At 44.2% G+C, this 17,960-nt stretch overlaps 1 protein-coding gene across 1 annotated transcript in view; it reads right to left on the bottom strand.

The window, feature by feature from the left end:
* Window positions 1-17,960, bottom strand: part of TACC3 (transforming acidic coiled-coil containing protein 3) — a 1,197,606-nt gene that overhangs the window by 492,656 nt on the left and 686,990 nt on the right. Inside the window, exon 8 of the mRNA XM_044063460.1 lies at window positions 3,211-3,303. Coding sequence (XP_043919395.1) covers window positions 3,211-3,303 — 93 coding nt within the window. The remainder of the gene's footprint in view (window positions 1-3,210; window positions 3,304-17,960) is intronic.

Consider the following 17,960-nt stretch of genomic DNA (forward strand, 5'->3'; position numbering starts at 1 on the left):
CAGCCTGGAAGATCTCGAAGATCGGCTCCGATGGCTCCGCTCCGACAAAAGAGGAGACCCGGAGCAGTGGATACTCAGTATAGAAGGGGACCGTGATCTTTTACGGGTCGAAGCCATCAGGGCCGAAGTCCCTTGAACCCCAGATGGAGCCGAGGATATCTCGGCTCCGATGCTGGATAAAGTGTCGGCTCCAGCCGGAGCCGACAAGGCCACAGTAGTCAGGGTATCGGAGCCGGTCGGCGCCGAACCCACTACTTGAACAGCAGATGTATTGGCTCCAGCCGGAGCCGATGTCGGCTCCGACGGAGCCGGAGCCACCGGAGGAGGCTTGGACACTGTAGCCTGAGCCTTCGGTGGTTTAGAAGGTTTTCCTGACCCTAATTTAGGAGGAGAACATTCTGGCTTAAGTAAGCCTCGGAGGATGAGTTTATTCCTCCTTTCCTGCAGGACTCTCTGGCTAAAAGCATGACATAAAGCACAGGAGTCCTGCAGGTGCAAAGGCCCCAGGCAATAAACACAAGTGTGACCGTCTGTCAGAGACATTTTCTGACAGCACTGGTCACACTTCTTGAAGCCTGAGACCTTGCCTTCCTTTGACATCCTAGGAGGATGGAAACACAAACAATCCCAACAAACACACAAATTAATCCCTTACACAAACACACAGGAAGGGAATAACCAATGGGGAAGTAGGCCTGACTAAAAAACTTTAGACTAAAGATTATAAAAAGTTTGAAAACAAGGGAATAGGGTGGGCTGTAACTAACTACAGACTAAACTGACACTAAAAGGGAAAAATAAACCCCTAACTACTCTTTTTCTTATTTTACAAAGAAAAACTTACCTCAGCTGGCAAAGGAGACCTCTTTCGCTAAGCGGCAAACGAGATCTGAGGTAGTTCCGCCTTGCATCATGGGATATAGGGTTGCCTCGAGCTGGTAAAAGGAGTTCTCGAGCTAAAGCAAGTGCCGAGTCGGAGCCGAGGAACGGCTCCGAACCCATCCAGCAAGAATGAAGGCGAGATTGACAACTTAACATTTGTGTACAGCAATAACATTTTTAGGTGCTTGGAATACTGTGAAGTTACCATTAAAATTAGTATTGGAAAGAGCCAAGTGTTGACTTAAGTGGGTTGGGGTGTTGAATTTATTATAGAAGGGAAGTGTAGTGAGGTGAAGTAATTAGTAGCAGATTAAACTGGATAAGGAGAGGTAGAAGGTGGCGGCCACGGTGGTTCAGTGGTTAGCATTGTCGCCTCACAGCAAGAGGTTCTCCGGTTCGATCCTCGGCTGGGGTGCCTTCTGTGTGGAGTCTGCATGTCCTCCCTGTGGTCGCGTGGGTTTCCTCTGGTGCTCTGGTTTCCTCCCACATCCCAAAGACATGCTGCAGGTGGATTGGACACTCTAAATTGGCCGTAGGTGTGAGAGTGTGTGTGTGTATGTGCCTTCTGTGGAAGGTTGGGCGCCGGGCTGGCAACTCAACACTGTAAAAAAAACTCCAGTGCCAATCCTGAGCGGACAGGTGATCCGCTGTGGCAACCCCTCACCGGGAAAAGCCGAAAGAAGAAAAAGAGGTAGAAGGTGGGGATAGGTAAGTGATGAATGAGTAAGTAGATAAAGGGTGAGATTAGTGTGGGTGTGGAATATGTGGTGCTGTTTGGTGGGGGTGGTTAGTGTGAAATAAGTTTAGATGCACTGGGGACTGGGTGGGAATGAGTGGAGTGAGCCCGAGTGGAGCAGGCAGAACCTGGTCACCAAGCAAAGGGAAGCTGCAGAAAACTATCAGAACTAGAATGCTGCAGGTCAGTGCCAGTATTCCAGGATAACACACTATAGCCTATACCAGCTGGAGGAGATAGTGTAGTTTAAGATTCCTGCTTAGTTTGTAGAGCACATCCTTATTGTAGTGTATGGAAAATAGTGTTACCTTGTTTATTAGGGTAAGCATTTGTGTGGTACAAATGTTATCAAACTACTTTGTTCACTTGGGAGAAAAAGAAAAGTGGGAGATGGGGGGGGCTAGCAATAGAGTCCCATCTAGTGTGCATGTCACTTCCCAGCTTCAACTCAATTACAAAATAGAATTTAACTTAAAAGCTGCATCTCAGTTGGGATAAGAAATGCATTGCTGAACTTGAGTGCATTTTCTCAACTTAGGGTGACGTTCCTGCAGGTGAAAGGTGAATTTCAAGAGGTGTCCAAACCCAGATGGGGGGAGGGACCACTCATGATTTTAAGATTAAGGTTTGAGGTAACTGTAAAAGAAGAAGAGATTGAGAAAGGGATTAGAAGGTAAGCTTGAGGTAAATAGAAAACGATGTTAAGTAGCTTATAGCTCTGCTCGACAGGGGCACAGGAAAATAACTTTCTTGGGGGGCTTAAGCCAGGGAACCTTGTTGGCTAGGCTTACTTAGGCCCTTGGGCCAATAGCCTAGTACCTACCTCTGAACCTATAAGCAGGGACAACTTGATAATCTATACGACAAATAGTGCAGCTAAAAAAAAGTGGGAGTAGGTACCTCTACCACCTCTTCCTTTCCTCTATCTCCAACCACTCTCAATTCTTACAGTCTCAAAACAACCTACCTGTCTAGTCTGTCTCCTATACTCTACCTCCCCTACATCGCCTACTAGCCATTCTTACTATCCTTTCGTTTCCACACACCTATACAACTAGATCCTACCCACTTTAAAAAGGCATCTGCCTAACTATTAACTCATTTTGCTCTAAGCAGCTTAAATAATATTGTAACTAGTCACATTTTCTTCTGCTAATTGTTTAAAACCTTGTTTGTAACAACTCACATACTTGTCTGCCAATTGTTAATACTCTGTATAACTGAGGAGCTGTTTTTCTCTCCAGGTCTCTGCTTGTAAGATCCCATAGCTGATTGTTACTACTATGTTACTAAAATTAATAAATTGTTTTCTAGTCTTGAGGAGCTTTTCTTCTCAGGTCTCTGCTGAAAATGAGCCAAAAGCTCAGCCAGACTAACCCGGTTAACAAATGTAAAATAAAATAAATAAATCAAATAAATAAAAAGTATAAATTTCCAGTAAAATACATGGCTTGCAGAGGAGAAACTTTAATAAAAAGGAAAGCTCTTTAAGAGAGGAAGGTGTTATTTACTTAAGGAAAACTTTCCAGGTGGGCAGATCAAAAGAATGTGGTTACATTTTATAGTAGTTATTAACATTAAAATCAGCTCACCTCTTGCCTTAGTTTTTCTACCACAGCATCCATATCCCGTTGACTGTACTTGAGTACTTCAAAAATGGCATCTTCAGAACTGTTAGGCAGGCACTACACAAAGAACAAAAGCATTATGAATGGACGGAGTAAATAGAATTACAAACGTTAACTCTCCTAGAGACAAATTCAAGGTGCACAGTCACATTAAAGTCTGATTTTTTTTTTTGGTACTGGAAAACTGATAACATGTAAATATTCAGAAAGCATTTTGACTTGCAACAGTTTTGCTCCTTATTTCTACACCAAGTGTGACAAACTCAAGTAACTGTGCTCATCTTATACAGCCACCTCTAAGCAAAGGTGGTAAGGTGATGCCAACTGGGCAGTGTCAATAACCCAGCAACACAATGGATTTCTAAGAAAAAAAACTCTAATGCACAAGTCAGAAGTCTGTACACTGGGGATTTTTGACAAACAAGAGGTTAAGCATAAACCTTTATGTCACACAGTGGATAGCTAAGTGGCTCACAGACAGGATCCAGGAAATTAGAACTGGGGAGTCCACCTCTAGAAAGAGGTCAGTCACAAGCAGATTTCCTCAGGAATCAGACCTGGAACTGCTCCTTTTTTGGCATTCACTTATCTGAAGTCAAGGCCAATGTCAAGGGCATTTAGCTGAATAAATTTCAGATTATTGCAGTCACAAACTCCAACAGACACTAATGTTCTCCAGGAAGGGCTGACAGCTTGTGTCAGAGACATGGACTAAAGCTAAAGCCCAAGAAATGCATAACCATATCCTTCAGGAAGCCTACCAGTCCTGGTAACTATGATATTGACAATATACCCACCCCTAAGAGTTGACCCAGCAGTCAGGGAATGGGGACATATAGATAGCAATCCTGCCTTTTACCATCACTTGTCTACAACTGTGAGGAAATCATTCTATGTTGTGCAACTTGTAAACAGACGTATTGCATCTAGGTCTAACGAGGTCATTGTTCCACTGTATTCAGCATTCAGACCTATCATTTAGTAAAATGTCATCTTTGGTATGTACCTAATCAGCCACATCCAACATCTGGAACATCCACAGAGGCTCATCACTAAAAGAATACAAGACATAAGTTTTAGGGATGAATGACAAAGATGGAGCAGGAAATATGGTCATGTGCCTGGTCTAGACAGAAAACGCAACGGTCGTGGGTGTCTTTTATGCTTAATCTGATCTCCACATCGACATTTACATTTCTTAGCTGACATTGTTTAAAGTAAAAGGCAGCTAACCAAGCTTCAAGTAACAATAGCAGTAAGAAATCCCCAACGGGGTACTTCGCTTTAGACGTCTTGATAAAGAGAAGCAATGCTCTCGATTTAACGTTCGACTGTGGCAGAAAAGATGTTCTTCGTGTTTCACTGTTGCAGTCCTTACATTTGGGTAATCTGCTGGCAGGGTGCCCTCAGTCGGCCTGATTAATAAAGTCTTGGGTCCTGCGTTGCTTGCTGTCCCTTCTTCCATGACGCCAGGTCATCAGGGGTATAAAACATGCAGCTGACACCATTACATCAGTCTTTCTTGCCATGCGGTGCCCGAAGCAGAAGCAGTTTGCAAGTGCCGGTCGGCAGACTCCTGAAATTTTAGTTTTAGAACCGAAGTCTTCAACTAAAAAGCTAAGTACCCCGTTGGGGAAACTTTTTCTTGCTCTTTACCGATGTCAGTAAAAGTTAATAATTGCATTACTTGTGGGAAGCAAATACCTCATAAGGATTTTCATTTGTACTGCATTCCCTGCCTAGGCCCAGACCACAACGTACCTTGCTGTTGGTTTTGTGCTAAATTTAATCAACGCACTATTAAACGTCGGTATATTTTTGCATCTAAATATTTTGGACCACGCTTTATCCAGAAATGTCGGATAGCAATCCGACTACCGGAATACCTACAAAATGCAAACAAAAAGGCAGACCGTCGAGGTCCAAAACTACACTTCTCCTAAGTCAGACGGCAGTTCACTGGTACTCAGTGAGGCGCTTTTGCAGCCCCTGTTACCCGCTACTTCTGATTCGCAGGCCTCTACTGAGACCCATTTAGACTCCAGTATGCCACGAGATGCTTCAATTATGGAACCTGCGGATGTCTCTACCTTAGATGGGGGTCCAGAGCAGCTGTTCAGGCACCGGCTTCTGAGGGTGTTTTCAGGCCTATAGATTTGTATATTAGACCGACGCCATCTTCAAAACTAAGGCCAAAATCTAAATCTATGTCTATGTCTAAAAAAAAACGAAGCCTGGGCCACATGTGCAGGCCCCTGCACCTAAAAAACAAATAATCAAAATGGCTGAAGATTTAATTACTCTGATCAGGGGTAGCCAACCCCCCTCTTCTAAGAGGCCTAGGCAAGACATTGATTATTAATCTTCTGAACAGGATTCTATTTCTTCTGACTCTTCTAACGAACAGGATTTGTCTATACCTACTTATGAGGACTCTGATGCAAAGGATTCCCATTCCTTCTGCTTCTCCCTCCGAGGATTTTTCTTCTGAGGAAACTTTACATACCTTATGGGAACATTTCCACTGGGAAAGTCGGGATTTCTCTGAATCTAAAAAGAGACTTGGGGATTTTCTTCTTCTTCCTCGACATAGGCCTTTGGCTATACCTCCTGTCCTAGACATTGTTGATGATGATTTTTCAGAATCTAGTCTGGCTCCTGATTCTCTGCCTCCAGCTCCTTGTAAGCCAGACAGATACTACAGGGTTCCGGAATCCCACAAATTCCTTTTCAAAAATCCTATTGCAGATCCTGAAACCATTTCTCAGGGTCCCAAGGGCATTAAGGCCTACTGCTAAAAATCCTACCCCTTCTGATAGAGATTCCAGGGTGCTGGATAGATGGGGTAAGAAGGTTTACAGTTCTGCAACCTTGGCAATCAGGGCTTCAAACTGTCTATTTCATATGCTTAAATACCAGCAGCATATCATGGAACTGCTTAAACAGAAAATGATGTTAATTTCTGACTGTGTGGAAAATAAAGATTTACAGGATTTATTGCATTCAGCTGAACAAGTTGGAAAACATACTTTGCAATGTGGTTTTTATTCTTTGGAGGCCTCTTGTAGGGCTGCTGTAACTGGCTCTGTGCTAAGAAGGCATGCTTGGCTCAAAGAGCAAACTCTGCCTGATCATGTTAAAGCAAAATTGTTGGATGCTCCTTTACAACACGACCGTCTCTTTGGTAATAAGTTTTAAAAAAAGATGGAAGATAAAGCTAAATCTATGCAAACTGTGAAAGATTTCTTACAAGTGCAACCTGCGAGATTTAGAAGGCACTGGCCTACTAAGAACCGGTCCTTTTCAGTTCTTTCGAGAGCCACTCAAGTCAAACCCAGACATTCCAAAGGCTTCAGGTTTCAGTCACAAGGGACTTTTAGATCAAAACAATGGAGTGCCTCCTCCCCCAAATCTGGAAACAAGGTACCTCCCCTATGGTAAGCAATCTCAATGACTTCCCTCTACACTTACCAAGCACTTATCTTTCACCCGCCCCTTTGGCGGGAAAATTGGCACTTCATGTAAGAAACTGGCAACTTATAACCCAGGACAAATGGGTTTTAAATACAGTATCCCAGGGATACAGATTTCATTTCCACACGTTGCCAATCCCGAACGGATGGCCAGACCTGCCACCATATCAAGTACTGTCTCTCATGAACATGGGAGCTATTCAACCAGTCCCAGAAGAGAAAAGGGACAAGGGTTCTATTCAAGACTTTTCCTGGTACCCAGAAAAGACAAATCATGGCGTCCAATTCTGGACTTATCTACTCTAAACACATTTCTGGACATTCCAAAATTCAAGATACTGACTCTTCAACAGTTACTTCCTATGCTGGGCAAAGATACCTGGTTGGTAACTCTAGACTTAAGAGGTTTACCTGCATATCCCAATCAGGGAATCTAGCAGAAGATACCTCCACTTCAAAACAGGCTATTTGCATTAACAGTTCTCTGCACTGCCCCCCTTTGGCTTATCTACTGCACCCAGGGTCTTCACAAAGTGCCTGGCTCCAGTAATTGCATTTTGCAGGAAAAGAAATATTAAAATATATCCATACCTGGACAATTGTCTAATTCAGGCAGAAAACAGGGACATTCTTCAAAAACATCTGGCGTTTGTTAAAAAAAAAAAAAAAAAAAAAAAAAAAAAAAGGTTCTAACTTGTCTAGGGTACACCATAAACAAAAAGAAATCACAACTGGTACCCTCTCAGAAAATTACATTCCTGGGTGCAAGCTTGACTACAACTGCCCAGATGGCTTACCTTACGCCAGAAAAGCAAATTCATTTGGTGACTTACTTCAAAACAGGTGGCCACAAAAACCCTGCTATCTGCAAGACAAATTCGGCAAGCCTTGGGGTTCATGGCCTCCTGCATTCTTCTAATTCCATATGCAAGACTGCATATGAGGAAACTTCAGTGGTACTTAAAGAGTTTATGGAATCAACATTGTAACAGCCTGGAAACCTGATTCCCATCATACCTTGCCTGCAACTAGAGTTCCTATGGTGGGCAGAGGGCTGCCACAAAAACAAGGGACTGCCATTCACACCACCCCCTGCCGCCCAAACCCTAACTACAGACGCATCAGACTATGCTTGGGGGGCTCATCTGGCAAGGAAGTGCATTCAGGTCAAATGGAGCCCAAATCAAATGCACCTTAATATCAATCAAAAAGAGATTCTAGCTTTACAGAATGCACTGACAGCCTTCAAGGACTACCTTCATCCAGGACAATTAACGATAAAGACAGACAACACAACAGTTATGTGGTACATAAACAAACAGGGGGGTACACACTCCTACTCTCTTTGCAGACTAGCCATGGCATTGTGGAACATGGCCTTGACCTATCAAATTCAAATAGGAGCTCAATTCCTGCCAGGAAAGCTGAATACTCTGGCAGACGAACTAAGCAGAAATCGCATGGACCCAGACGAATGAAAACTGGAACCATGGATTTTCAACATGTTGACACGCAAATGGGGGAGTCCAGACATAGATCATTTTGCCTCACCCCAGAACTATCAGTTGGACAAATTCTGTACAAGAACTCATCACAAAAAAGCCTGGAAAGTGGATGCTCTATCATTCAGCTGGAAAGACCTATCAGTCTATGCCTTTCCCCCTCTGCCTCTGCTCTCCAAATTTCTATTAAAAGTCAAACAGGACAAGCCAAAAATGATTTTGATTGCTCCAGACTGGCCTCGCCAACACTGGTACCCACTCCTGCACAATGTGTCACACCTTCCTCCGTGGCACCTGCCTCAAACATCTTACTGTCTCAGCAGAACAACCAAATTCTGCACACTTGGCTCCAAACTTTGAATCTTGCAGCGTGGCTAATCACCTAAATTCACCTTTAGCATCCCTCAGCAAACCTGTGATGGATGTCATTTTGGAGGCAAGAAGGGCCTAGTACTAGAAAATCTTATGCTGACAAATGGAAAAAGATTCTGTGCCTGGAATCAATCACAAGGGATAAGCACAACAGTGCCCAATATTCCTCAGATATTACAATATGCTTCACAAGGGCCTGTCCTTTCTTCCATAAAAATCCATGCCTCAGCCATTTCAGTTCATTACAATTCAGAACCTCCCCTCTTCTCTTATCCTCTACTAAAGCAATATCTCAGAGGGACCAAAAACTTAAGACCACCCAGGAGGGCTCTCACCCCTGCCTGGGACATCAATTTTATATTGAAAAAACTTAACTCTCCCTCCTTTCGAGCCAGCTGCTACTGTAGATTTAAAATTTCTCTCCTGGAAAGCAGCTTTCCCTTTAGCAGTCACTTCAGCTAGAAGAATTTCTGAATTACAGGCTCTTATGGCAGTGGAGCCTTTCATTATTTTTCATGCGGACAGGGTGTCTCTCAGGACCAATCCATCCTTCATGCCTAAGGTGGTATCCAGTGTGGCTCTTAATCAGACCATTCATTTGCCAACCTTCTTTCCCAATCCACAAAACAAGGGGGAACGGATTCTGCATTCATTGGATGTACACAGACAACTTAGATTTTACTTAAACAGGACAAAATATCAAAGAAAATCTGAATTACTGGTGGCATTTGCTGCAGGGGCAGAGGGAAAGATTATTTCAAAGCAGACTATTTCCAAATGGATAAGCCATTGTATTTGTTTCTGCTATATGCACCATGGTAAAACTATACTCCACAGGATTAGATCTCACTCCACCAGGGCTGCATCTACTTCTACAGCTTTTCTCAGAAGTGTTCCTACCAGAGACATTGTAGAAGCTACCTGGAGCTCAGTTCATACGTTCACCAAATATTACAATTTACCTTTCTTCTCTAAATCCAGAGCTGGCTTTGCCTCTGCTGTCCTGCAGGGCCTTATAGCTGGTCCTAATGCCATATAAATCCATCTTCCCAACCATAGCTTTGGGAATCTACCCAAATGTAATGACTGCAACAGTGAAACACAAAGAACATAGTACAGTTGTGTACACTTACCATAAATGTAGATGTTAGAGTGTATTCACTGTTGCAGTCCTGGTTACCCTCCCTCCAACCCCCTGTTTTTTCTCTTACTATCTCTCTCCTTTCCTTTACTATGCTTAAAAGCCTTTTTGGTGTATTTGCTTTTGTTTGGAGGCATATTTTTGTGTTTTTAATTACTTAAATATTTGCTCCTCATTTGGCGGGCACCTGACATCTGGGGCAAGAAAAACTGATGTAATGGCATTGGCTGCATGTTTTATACACCTGATGACCTGACGTCATGGAAGGAGGGACAGCAACCGACGCAGGACACAAGACTTTGTTAATCAGGCCGACTAAGGGCAACCTGTCAGCAGATTACCCAAATGTAATGACTGCAACAGTGAATACACTCTAACATCTACATTTATGGTAAGTGCACACAACTGTACTTTCTGAGGTCTGTGTGTGCAGACGTCACATTAAAAGCCTCTGGTTTATGACCCTACGTGTGACATCCCATGCACCTGCAACAACCAGGCTAAAAGCTTTTGTATAGGAGCTCATTTTCAGGTTGCCTGAGGTCGAGAATCCCACAGTATGAATACTGCAACATAAGAGGAGGACGACATCATGTCTTATGCAAACCACCGCAAACTCCAGTCACTGTAATTCTGTCTCAGGCCGTGGAGATATCAGACTGCCATATTATATTTATAAAGCAGAGTTCCTCATTAACCCAATTCAACTGTAACTTGGACAATTTGATGGTTAACAGAAAATTCATCCCTGGTTTGACACCTGTCTTTAATGGACACAAGCAGCCTGAAAACGGTTCATCTCTCAATTGTCTCCTTACATTTATAAAATCAGAGATTTCAGATGCATGCCTGGGATTAAAAAGGTCCTTGTCATTGACCTAAGTACACACCTATGGTACATATTTTCCCAAAACCAAAGGTATTAATTCATACTATATTATTTTCTGAAGCTATACACACTATTCAAAACTTCTAAGAAGTGGTCTAAAACATCAGCAACTACCTATACTCCTGTATACTTTTGGAGTAAAAGGAAACCCAACAGGATATACAGCATACGCAAACCCCTTTAATACCTCGCAAAATTCAAAAAAGAACTTAGAAACTAGACATCAGCTAAGTCTTCATCATAACAGTTCACATTTGAGAAGCCCCATGCAGTGGGTAACAGTAATGAATCCCTTTTCATAGATTACATCATGGCGAAAAAGTTCTTGTATTCGCGAGCATTTCTTCTAATGGCAAAAGTACAGGTGTGCAAGTTGTAACAACATACAACAGAAGAGGCTCAAATTCCTCACTGTTGCAGTAGCTCTTAAGCTATATGGGTTGTTACCAGCCTAGGAAAAAACTGACTTGCTTCACAAGGCTATAGGTTCCCACAGACCTTCATTCAAGCTGCTGACTGGCTAACCACAAGGAGGGAAATCAGCAGCCAGTTAAGCCTTTCTCATGATATGGGCAAGAACGTCCTGAAGACGACCCCTAAAATTCCTGAAACCAACCAACCAGCTACAACAAAACAATGTAGAAAAACAACCCTACTTTCTACCCAAATAACAGCTATGTGCAAGAGTGGGAGAAAGGAGGGTGGGTGCGGCTACTGCAGCACTAAGAAATTTGACTATCTACTGTTATGGACAAGTGCAGTTTGCACAATTGTACTATGTATAACATCATTCTCACTGCTGCTGTAGCCCTTTGGTGACAGGTTGATGAACAAACCCTATCCAACCTATCAGGAGCAAGGATATGGATTTCCAGGAACCCATGGAAACAGTCCTAGCAAATTTCTAACTGGACCAAGAAAAAAACAGTTTGTAATGCTTTGTAAAAGTATATATAGAACCCTGTAGCTGCCTTTTGAAGGCTTCTGCAGACCACCCAGTATACTATTGAAGACCAGGCTCTACTAGAATGTGCATCAATATTGCCAAGAATGTATTTTTCACAGCGAGAAAAATAGTTGGACAGCCACTAGGAAATCCTCTTTAGAAATTCCATTTTTACCTCTTAAGAGAAAGAGCTTAGTTCTGTCAAGATAATACCTGAAATGTTTATGCACATGGTACAGTTGTGTACATTTACCATAAATGTAGATGTTCTAGTGTATTCACTATTGCAGTCATCATATTGGGGTTATCCCTGTCAGGGTAGCCCCTCAGTCGGCCCGAATACCAGAGACTTAGTATTTCTGCATCTGTTGCTGTCGGTCCAGGACTGACGTCAGGTCACCAGTGGTATAAAATCAGGCAGCCAACGCCATTACATCAGTTTTTCTTGCCCTGTCAGGAGCCCCCAATAGGGAGTTAGGTTATAGTGGAACACCACCACCAGTAGAAAGTAAATACCAAAAACCCCTTGTAAGGGGGGAAGAGAACAAGGGGGGATGGAGGGAGGTAAACAAGGACTGCAACAGTGAATACACCTGAACATCTACATTTATGGTAAGTGCACACAACTGTACTATGTTCTACGTGTTTCACTGTTGCAGTCATCACATTTGGGCTGATTCCCAAAGCTGAAGAAAAGGGTGGAGGCAGTCAAGATGACTGGGGGCTGGCTAGAATGCCCTGCAAGACTGCGGTGGCAAAGCCTGCCCTGGATTTGGAGAAGATAGGCAGATGGTAATGCTTGAAGGTATGAACAGATGGCCATGTTGCATCCTCCAGGATGTCCCTGGTGGGGGCTCCTCTGAGGAAAGCTGCAGAGGTCGAGGTTGCTCTGGTGGAATGATTCCTAACCCCCTTGGGTGGAGGTTTCCCATACTGTTTGTAGCAGAAATGGATGCAGTGTGCTATCCATTTGGAAATTATTTGGATATGGCCTTGCCCTCTGCGCCTGCAGTGAAGCTGACTAGCAATTGATCAGTTTTTTCTAAAAGATTTAGTCCTGTCTAGGTAGAACCTGACCTGTCTGTGCACATCTAGAGAGTGCAGAATCCCCCCCTCCTTTGTTTTGTGGGTTAGGGAAAAATGTGGGCAAATGAATGGATTGGTTGAGCGCCACACTGGACACCACTTTTGGCATGAAGGATGGGTTACTCCTGTGGGAGACCCTGTCAGCATGGAAAATGAAGGGCTCTACAGCCATAAAGTACAGTTTTGTACCTACCATAAATGTAGATGTCCGATAGGTATGCATCTGCAGTCATCACATATGGGTTGTCCTGCCTCAGGCAGCCCTTCGGTCGGCCGGATTCCAAAGTCTGGGTCTGGCCTCGGCTGATGTCGCACTTTCCACGACGTCAGAGCGTCTGGGGTATAAAAGCATCAGCCGACGCAATCTTCCTCAGTTTTTCTTGCCCCAGATGCCAGGTGCCCTCTAGGAAGGCTAAATTTGGATAAATGCAATAAAATTGCAAACATTTGCAAAAATATATATATACATGTATATACAAACAAATACATCATAATAGATTCCCCAGCTAGCTAAAAGAGGGGTAAGCACCCTAGGAATACCACAGAGGGGTAGGAGGGTGGGTATACCTGACTGCAGATGCATACCTATCGGACATCTACATTTATGGCAGGTACAAAACTGTACTATGTCCTTCAAGGATGCATCTGCAGTCATCACATATGGGTAGAATACCATAGCCAAACTGGGGGTGGAGGTACTAAGTGAAGGATGGTGTAGTTAAGATACCCTGCAGGACTGCCGTAGCAAAACCTGCTCTGGATCTGGAGTATAAAGGCAAATTGTAATGCTTGGCAAATGTATGCACGGAGCTCCATGTAGCAGCTTCTAAAATGTCTTTGGTAGCCACTCCTCTTAGGAAGGCTGTGGTGGTGGCTGTGGCTCTCGTGGAATGAGGTCTAATGTTAGCTGGCACAGTCTTTCCATGAAAGGAGCAACAAAAACAAATGCAATTTCCTATCCATTTCGAAATTGTCTGTTTGGAAATTGCTTTTCCTTGTACCCCAGCAGCATATGCTACAAACAACTGGTCAGTCTTTCTGTAACTTTTAGTTCTGTCCAAGTAGTAGCGTAGTTGTCTGTGTATGTCCAGGGTGTGCAGAAGTCTCTCCCCTTTATTTTGAGGCTGTGGGAAGAATGTAGGCAAATGAATTGCTTGGTTCAAAGATACCCTGGATACCACCTTTGGCATGAATGTAGGATTGGTCCTCAAAGAAACTCTGTCCTGATGAAAGATAAGGAATGGCTGCACTGCCATTAAAGCTTGTAGCTCAGATACTCTTCTTGCTGAGGTTATGGCCAGAAGGAAGGCAGTTTTCCAAGACAAAAACTGTACATCTGCTGATGCTGCTGGTTCAAAGGGAGGAAGCATTAGTTTTTCCAACACGAAATTCAGGTCCCAAGTAGGTAGAGGTGGTTTCCTTGGAGGATTAATGTTTTTGATTCCCCTTAGAAACTGTCTTAGTAGAGGGTGAGAGAAGACAGGTGGATTTAGATTGTATTCTGCTGAGATTGCTGAGGCATGCATCTTGATGGAAGAGTAAGACAGGCCACTGTGGGACAATTCTGCCAAATATTCCAGTATATATGCCATATTCATCACAGTCACATCTAGGCCCTTTGCTGTGTTCCAGGTGTGAAATCTTTTCCATTTTGCTGTATATGCCTTCCTTGTGGAAGGTCGGCGAGCTTCCATAATAATATCCTTCACTCTCTGGGATAGGTTATCCTGAGGAGGGGTCATGGTATTCTCCAGGCAGTTAGCTGCAAGGTTTTCAGGTTGGAGTGTAGAGTCCTGAAATTGTGCTGCGTCAGTAGGAGTGGCCACAGGGGAAGAGGCCATGGTTTCGTCTGTGACAAACTCTTTAACAGTGGGTACCAGTGTTGTCTTGGCCAGTTTGGGGCTATCAGGATTACTCTGGGCTGCTCTGTCCTGATCTTCAGTAGGACCTTGGTCATTAGTGGAAGAGGTGGGAAAGCATACACTGTTAGAGCTTTCCAGCTGAAAGAGAGCGTCCACCTTCCATGCTTGTGGGTGGTATGTCCTTGAGCAGAATTTCTTCAGTTGATGACTTAGGGGGGAAGCGAACAGATCTATTTCCGGCCTTCCCTATGATTGTGTGATTTGCAAGAAGATGTCTGGGTGTAGCATCCATTCGTGCGCATCCATGGTAGTTCTGCTTAAGCTGTCTGCCAGTGTATTGTCTTTCCCTGGCATGAATTGGGACTGTAGCTGTATGTTGAGTTTCAATGCCAGTTCCCATAGGTTCATTGTCAGTCTGCAAAGAGGGTAGGAATGGGTGCCTCCTTGCTTGTTTATGTACCACATAACTGTGGTGTTGTCTGTCCTTATGAGCAGGTGGCCTTGCTGAAGGAAAGGTTTGAAGGCCTCGATTGCGTGTATCACTGCCAGCAATTCCTTTTGGTTTATGTGCATGTGCAGCTCTCTTAGTGACCATAGCCCTTGTATACATCTGTCCCCCATGTGCGCTCCCCAACCTTGGTCTGAAGCGTCCGTGGTGATGGTTTGATTGGCTCTTGGCTTGCTGAAGGGCAGCCCGCTGTTCGACCGGCAGGCTTGAGCCCACCACAGGAATTCCTTTTGAAGGCAAGGAATGAGTGGGATCAGAGCTTCTAAGCTGTGACTGTGCCGAGTCCATAAACTTCTTAGGTATCATTGTAATTTCCTCATATGAAGCCTTGCTTGTGGAATCAGAAGAATGCAAGATGCCATGTAACCCAGGGCCTGCAGGATTTTCCTTGCAGTCATCTGAGTTTGTCTTGTGAGATTCTGAAAGTAAACTGGTAGCTGTTCTTGTTTTTCTTCTGTGAGAAAAGCCATCTGGGTGGTTGTGTCTAGATCCGCACCCAGAAAAGTTATTCTTTGGGATGGAACCAGTCTTGATTTGTGGATGTTGACTGTATATCCCAAGGCCTGTAACAGGTGGATGGCATAGTCCAAGTCCTTTAACGAAGTTTGCTTGCTGTCCGCTTGTATTAGGCAGTCATCCAGGTAAGGGTAGATTTGAATCCCCTGAAGTCTGCAGTGTGCAATTACTGATGCCAGGCATTTCGTGAATACTCTGGGCGCAGTAGATAAGCCAAAGGGCAATGCTGAGAATTGATAATGCTCTGACCCTGCAAGAAATCTGAGGTGTCTTCTGCAGCTTTGTCAAATAGGGACATGCAGGTATGCCTCCTTGAGGTCTAGAGTCACCAGCCAAGACCCCTTGCCCAGCATGGGAAGGAGTTGCTGTAGAGTCAGCATTTTGAATTTTGGCACAATGAGGTACGTGTTCAGTGCGGACAAGTCGAGAATAGGCCTCCATTGATTTTCTTTTCTTGGAACAAGGAATAATCTTGAGTAAAATCCCTGCCCTTGTTCTGAAAGAGGTACCTTTTCTATGGCTTTCATTTGCATTAAGTTGGTAATTTGCTTCAAAGCCTCTGCCCTCTGATTTGGTGGCAGGTTTGGCATGCCTTTTCTTTTTGGCAATGAGTGGAAATGGAATCTGTATCCTTTGTCTATTATTTGCAGTGTCCATGTGTCCCCTGTAATGCTGTGCCAATTTTTTGAGAATAAAGAAAGCTTTCCACCCAAAGGTGCTTCTAATTGAGCCCTGGTCGGCGGGGTCAAAATAAAGTAATTGAGTCTGTCCTGGTGTAGCAGTTGTAGTTCCTGCACTACCTCTCTGGTTGGGAGGCTGCCACTGACGGCCTCTGTAGGAGCCTCTAGCTTGCCCTCTACCTCTGGCACATCTATTCTGCCTCTGAGATCTGTCTGAGTCCGGAAAGGACCAATTCTTAGTAGGCCAATTTCTGCTGAATTTCGGTGGTTGGACTTGCAGAAAGTCTTTAACTGTTCGCACAGATTTTGCCTTTTCTTCAAATTTCTTTAAAACCTCTTGAGACGTGGAACCAAATAATTTTTGCTTTTCCATAGGAGCATCCAAAAGCTTAGCTTTAACATGGTCTGGCAGAGATTGTTCCTTCAGCCAGGCATGCCTACGTATAACTGCACCTGTCACAGCAGATCTACATGAAGCTTCCAATGCATCATAACCACACTGCAAGAAATGGTTACTAACCTGCTGGGAGCTATGCACCAGATCCTGAAGGGATTTACGATCAAGGGGTTCAGAAGAGGACAGTTTCTTATGCAATTCATCTATTAAATACTCTTGATACTGTATCATATGGAATTGACAGTTTAATGCCCTCATGGAAAGAGTTGCAGAAGTATACACTTTCTTACCCCATCTCTCTAATGCTCTGGACTCCCTTTCAGAGGGTAGAGGATTTTTAGCAGTGGCAGCTGCAACCCCTTTACGGCCCTGGGAAATAGTTTCTGGATCAGCAGAGTGGGCCTTGTACAGGTGAAAATGTGATTCCGGGACCCTGTAGTACCTATCAGGTTTGGCAGGAGCCGGAGAGAGTCAGGGGCAGTACAAGCATCTGAATAGACATCATCAATTACATTCAAAACAGGAGGTATAGCTGAGGGCCTGTGCTGAGGTAAATGTAAAAAGGACCTTAATCTCTTTCTGGAATCGGAGAATTCCTGACCCTGCCATTGAAAATGTTCTCTCATAGTGTGTAATGTTTCTCCAAATGAAAACTCTTCAGGAGGGGAAGCCGAGGGAATAGATTCTTCAGCATCAGAATCCTTGTAGGCCGAATAAGCCTCCTCCTGGTGGTCTGACAGAGCAGAGCCATCCGTGGACTCATCTGAGGACTGTGGATCAGAGGGCTCAACCCTGGGCCTTTTGTCCGGAGGTGGTTGAGAGCCCCTGTCCGGATGAGGCTGAGAGCCTCTAATTAATGAAATCAGATCCTCTGCTACGGTAAGAATTTGAGAGCTAGAAGAAGGTCTCTGAGAGGAAACTTTGGGAGGCAAAGCCTTAGAAAGTGTAGCAGCCTTAGCCCTAAAGAAAGCCTTAATGGACATGGAAACAGGGGGTCTGGCTGCACCACGTGCAGGAGTAGACTTATCTACAGTAATGGTGTCGGAAGGTTTCAGTAGGTAATTCAATGACCGACTCGGCCGGGGCCTCCAGGGCCGAGGTAGTCGGTTGTGTGGTTTCGGTAGTAGGAAGAGCCAAGGACTCTGTTTCAGCAGAGACCGAGACTCTCGCGGTAGGCCTGACCGAGGTTTCAGCCGAAACCGCGGCCCGCGTGTGTCGGTCCTTGTCCTTCCGTTTTTTGACTAAATGTGAAGTCGGAGTCTCCGACGGCATTTTATAAGCAAAACTAGCCCCAAAAATTCCTCTGCAAACTCCGACCGACGTCTAAGAGTTCGTCGGTTGA

This window comes from Protopterus annectens, chromosome 2.part1 (assembly GCF_019279795.1).
Source record: "Protopterus annectens isolate FY-2018-M chromosome 2.part1, PAN1.0, whole genome shotgun sequence".
NCBI lineage: Eukaryota > Metazoa > Chordata > Ceratodontiformes > Protopteridae > Protopterus > Protopterus annectens.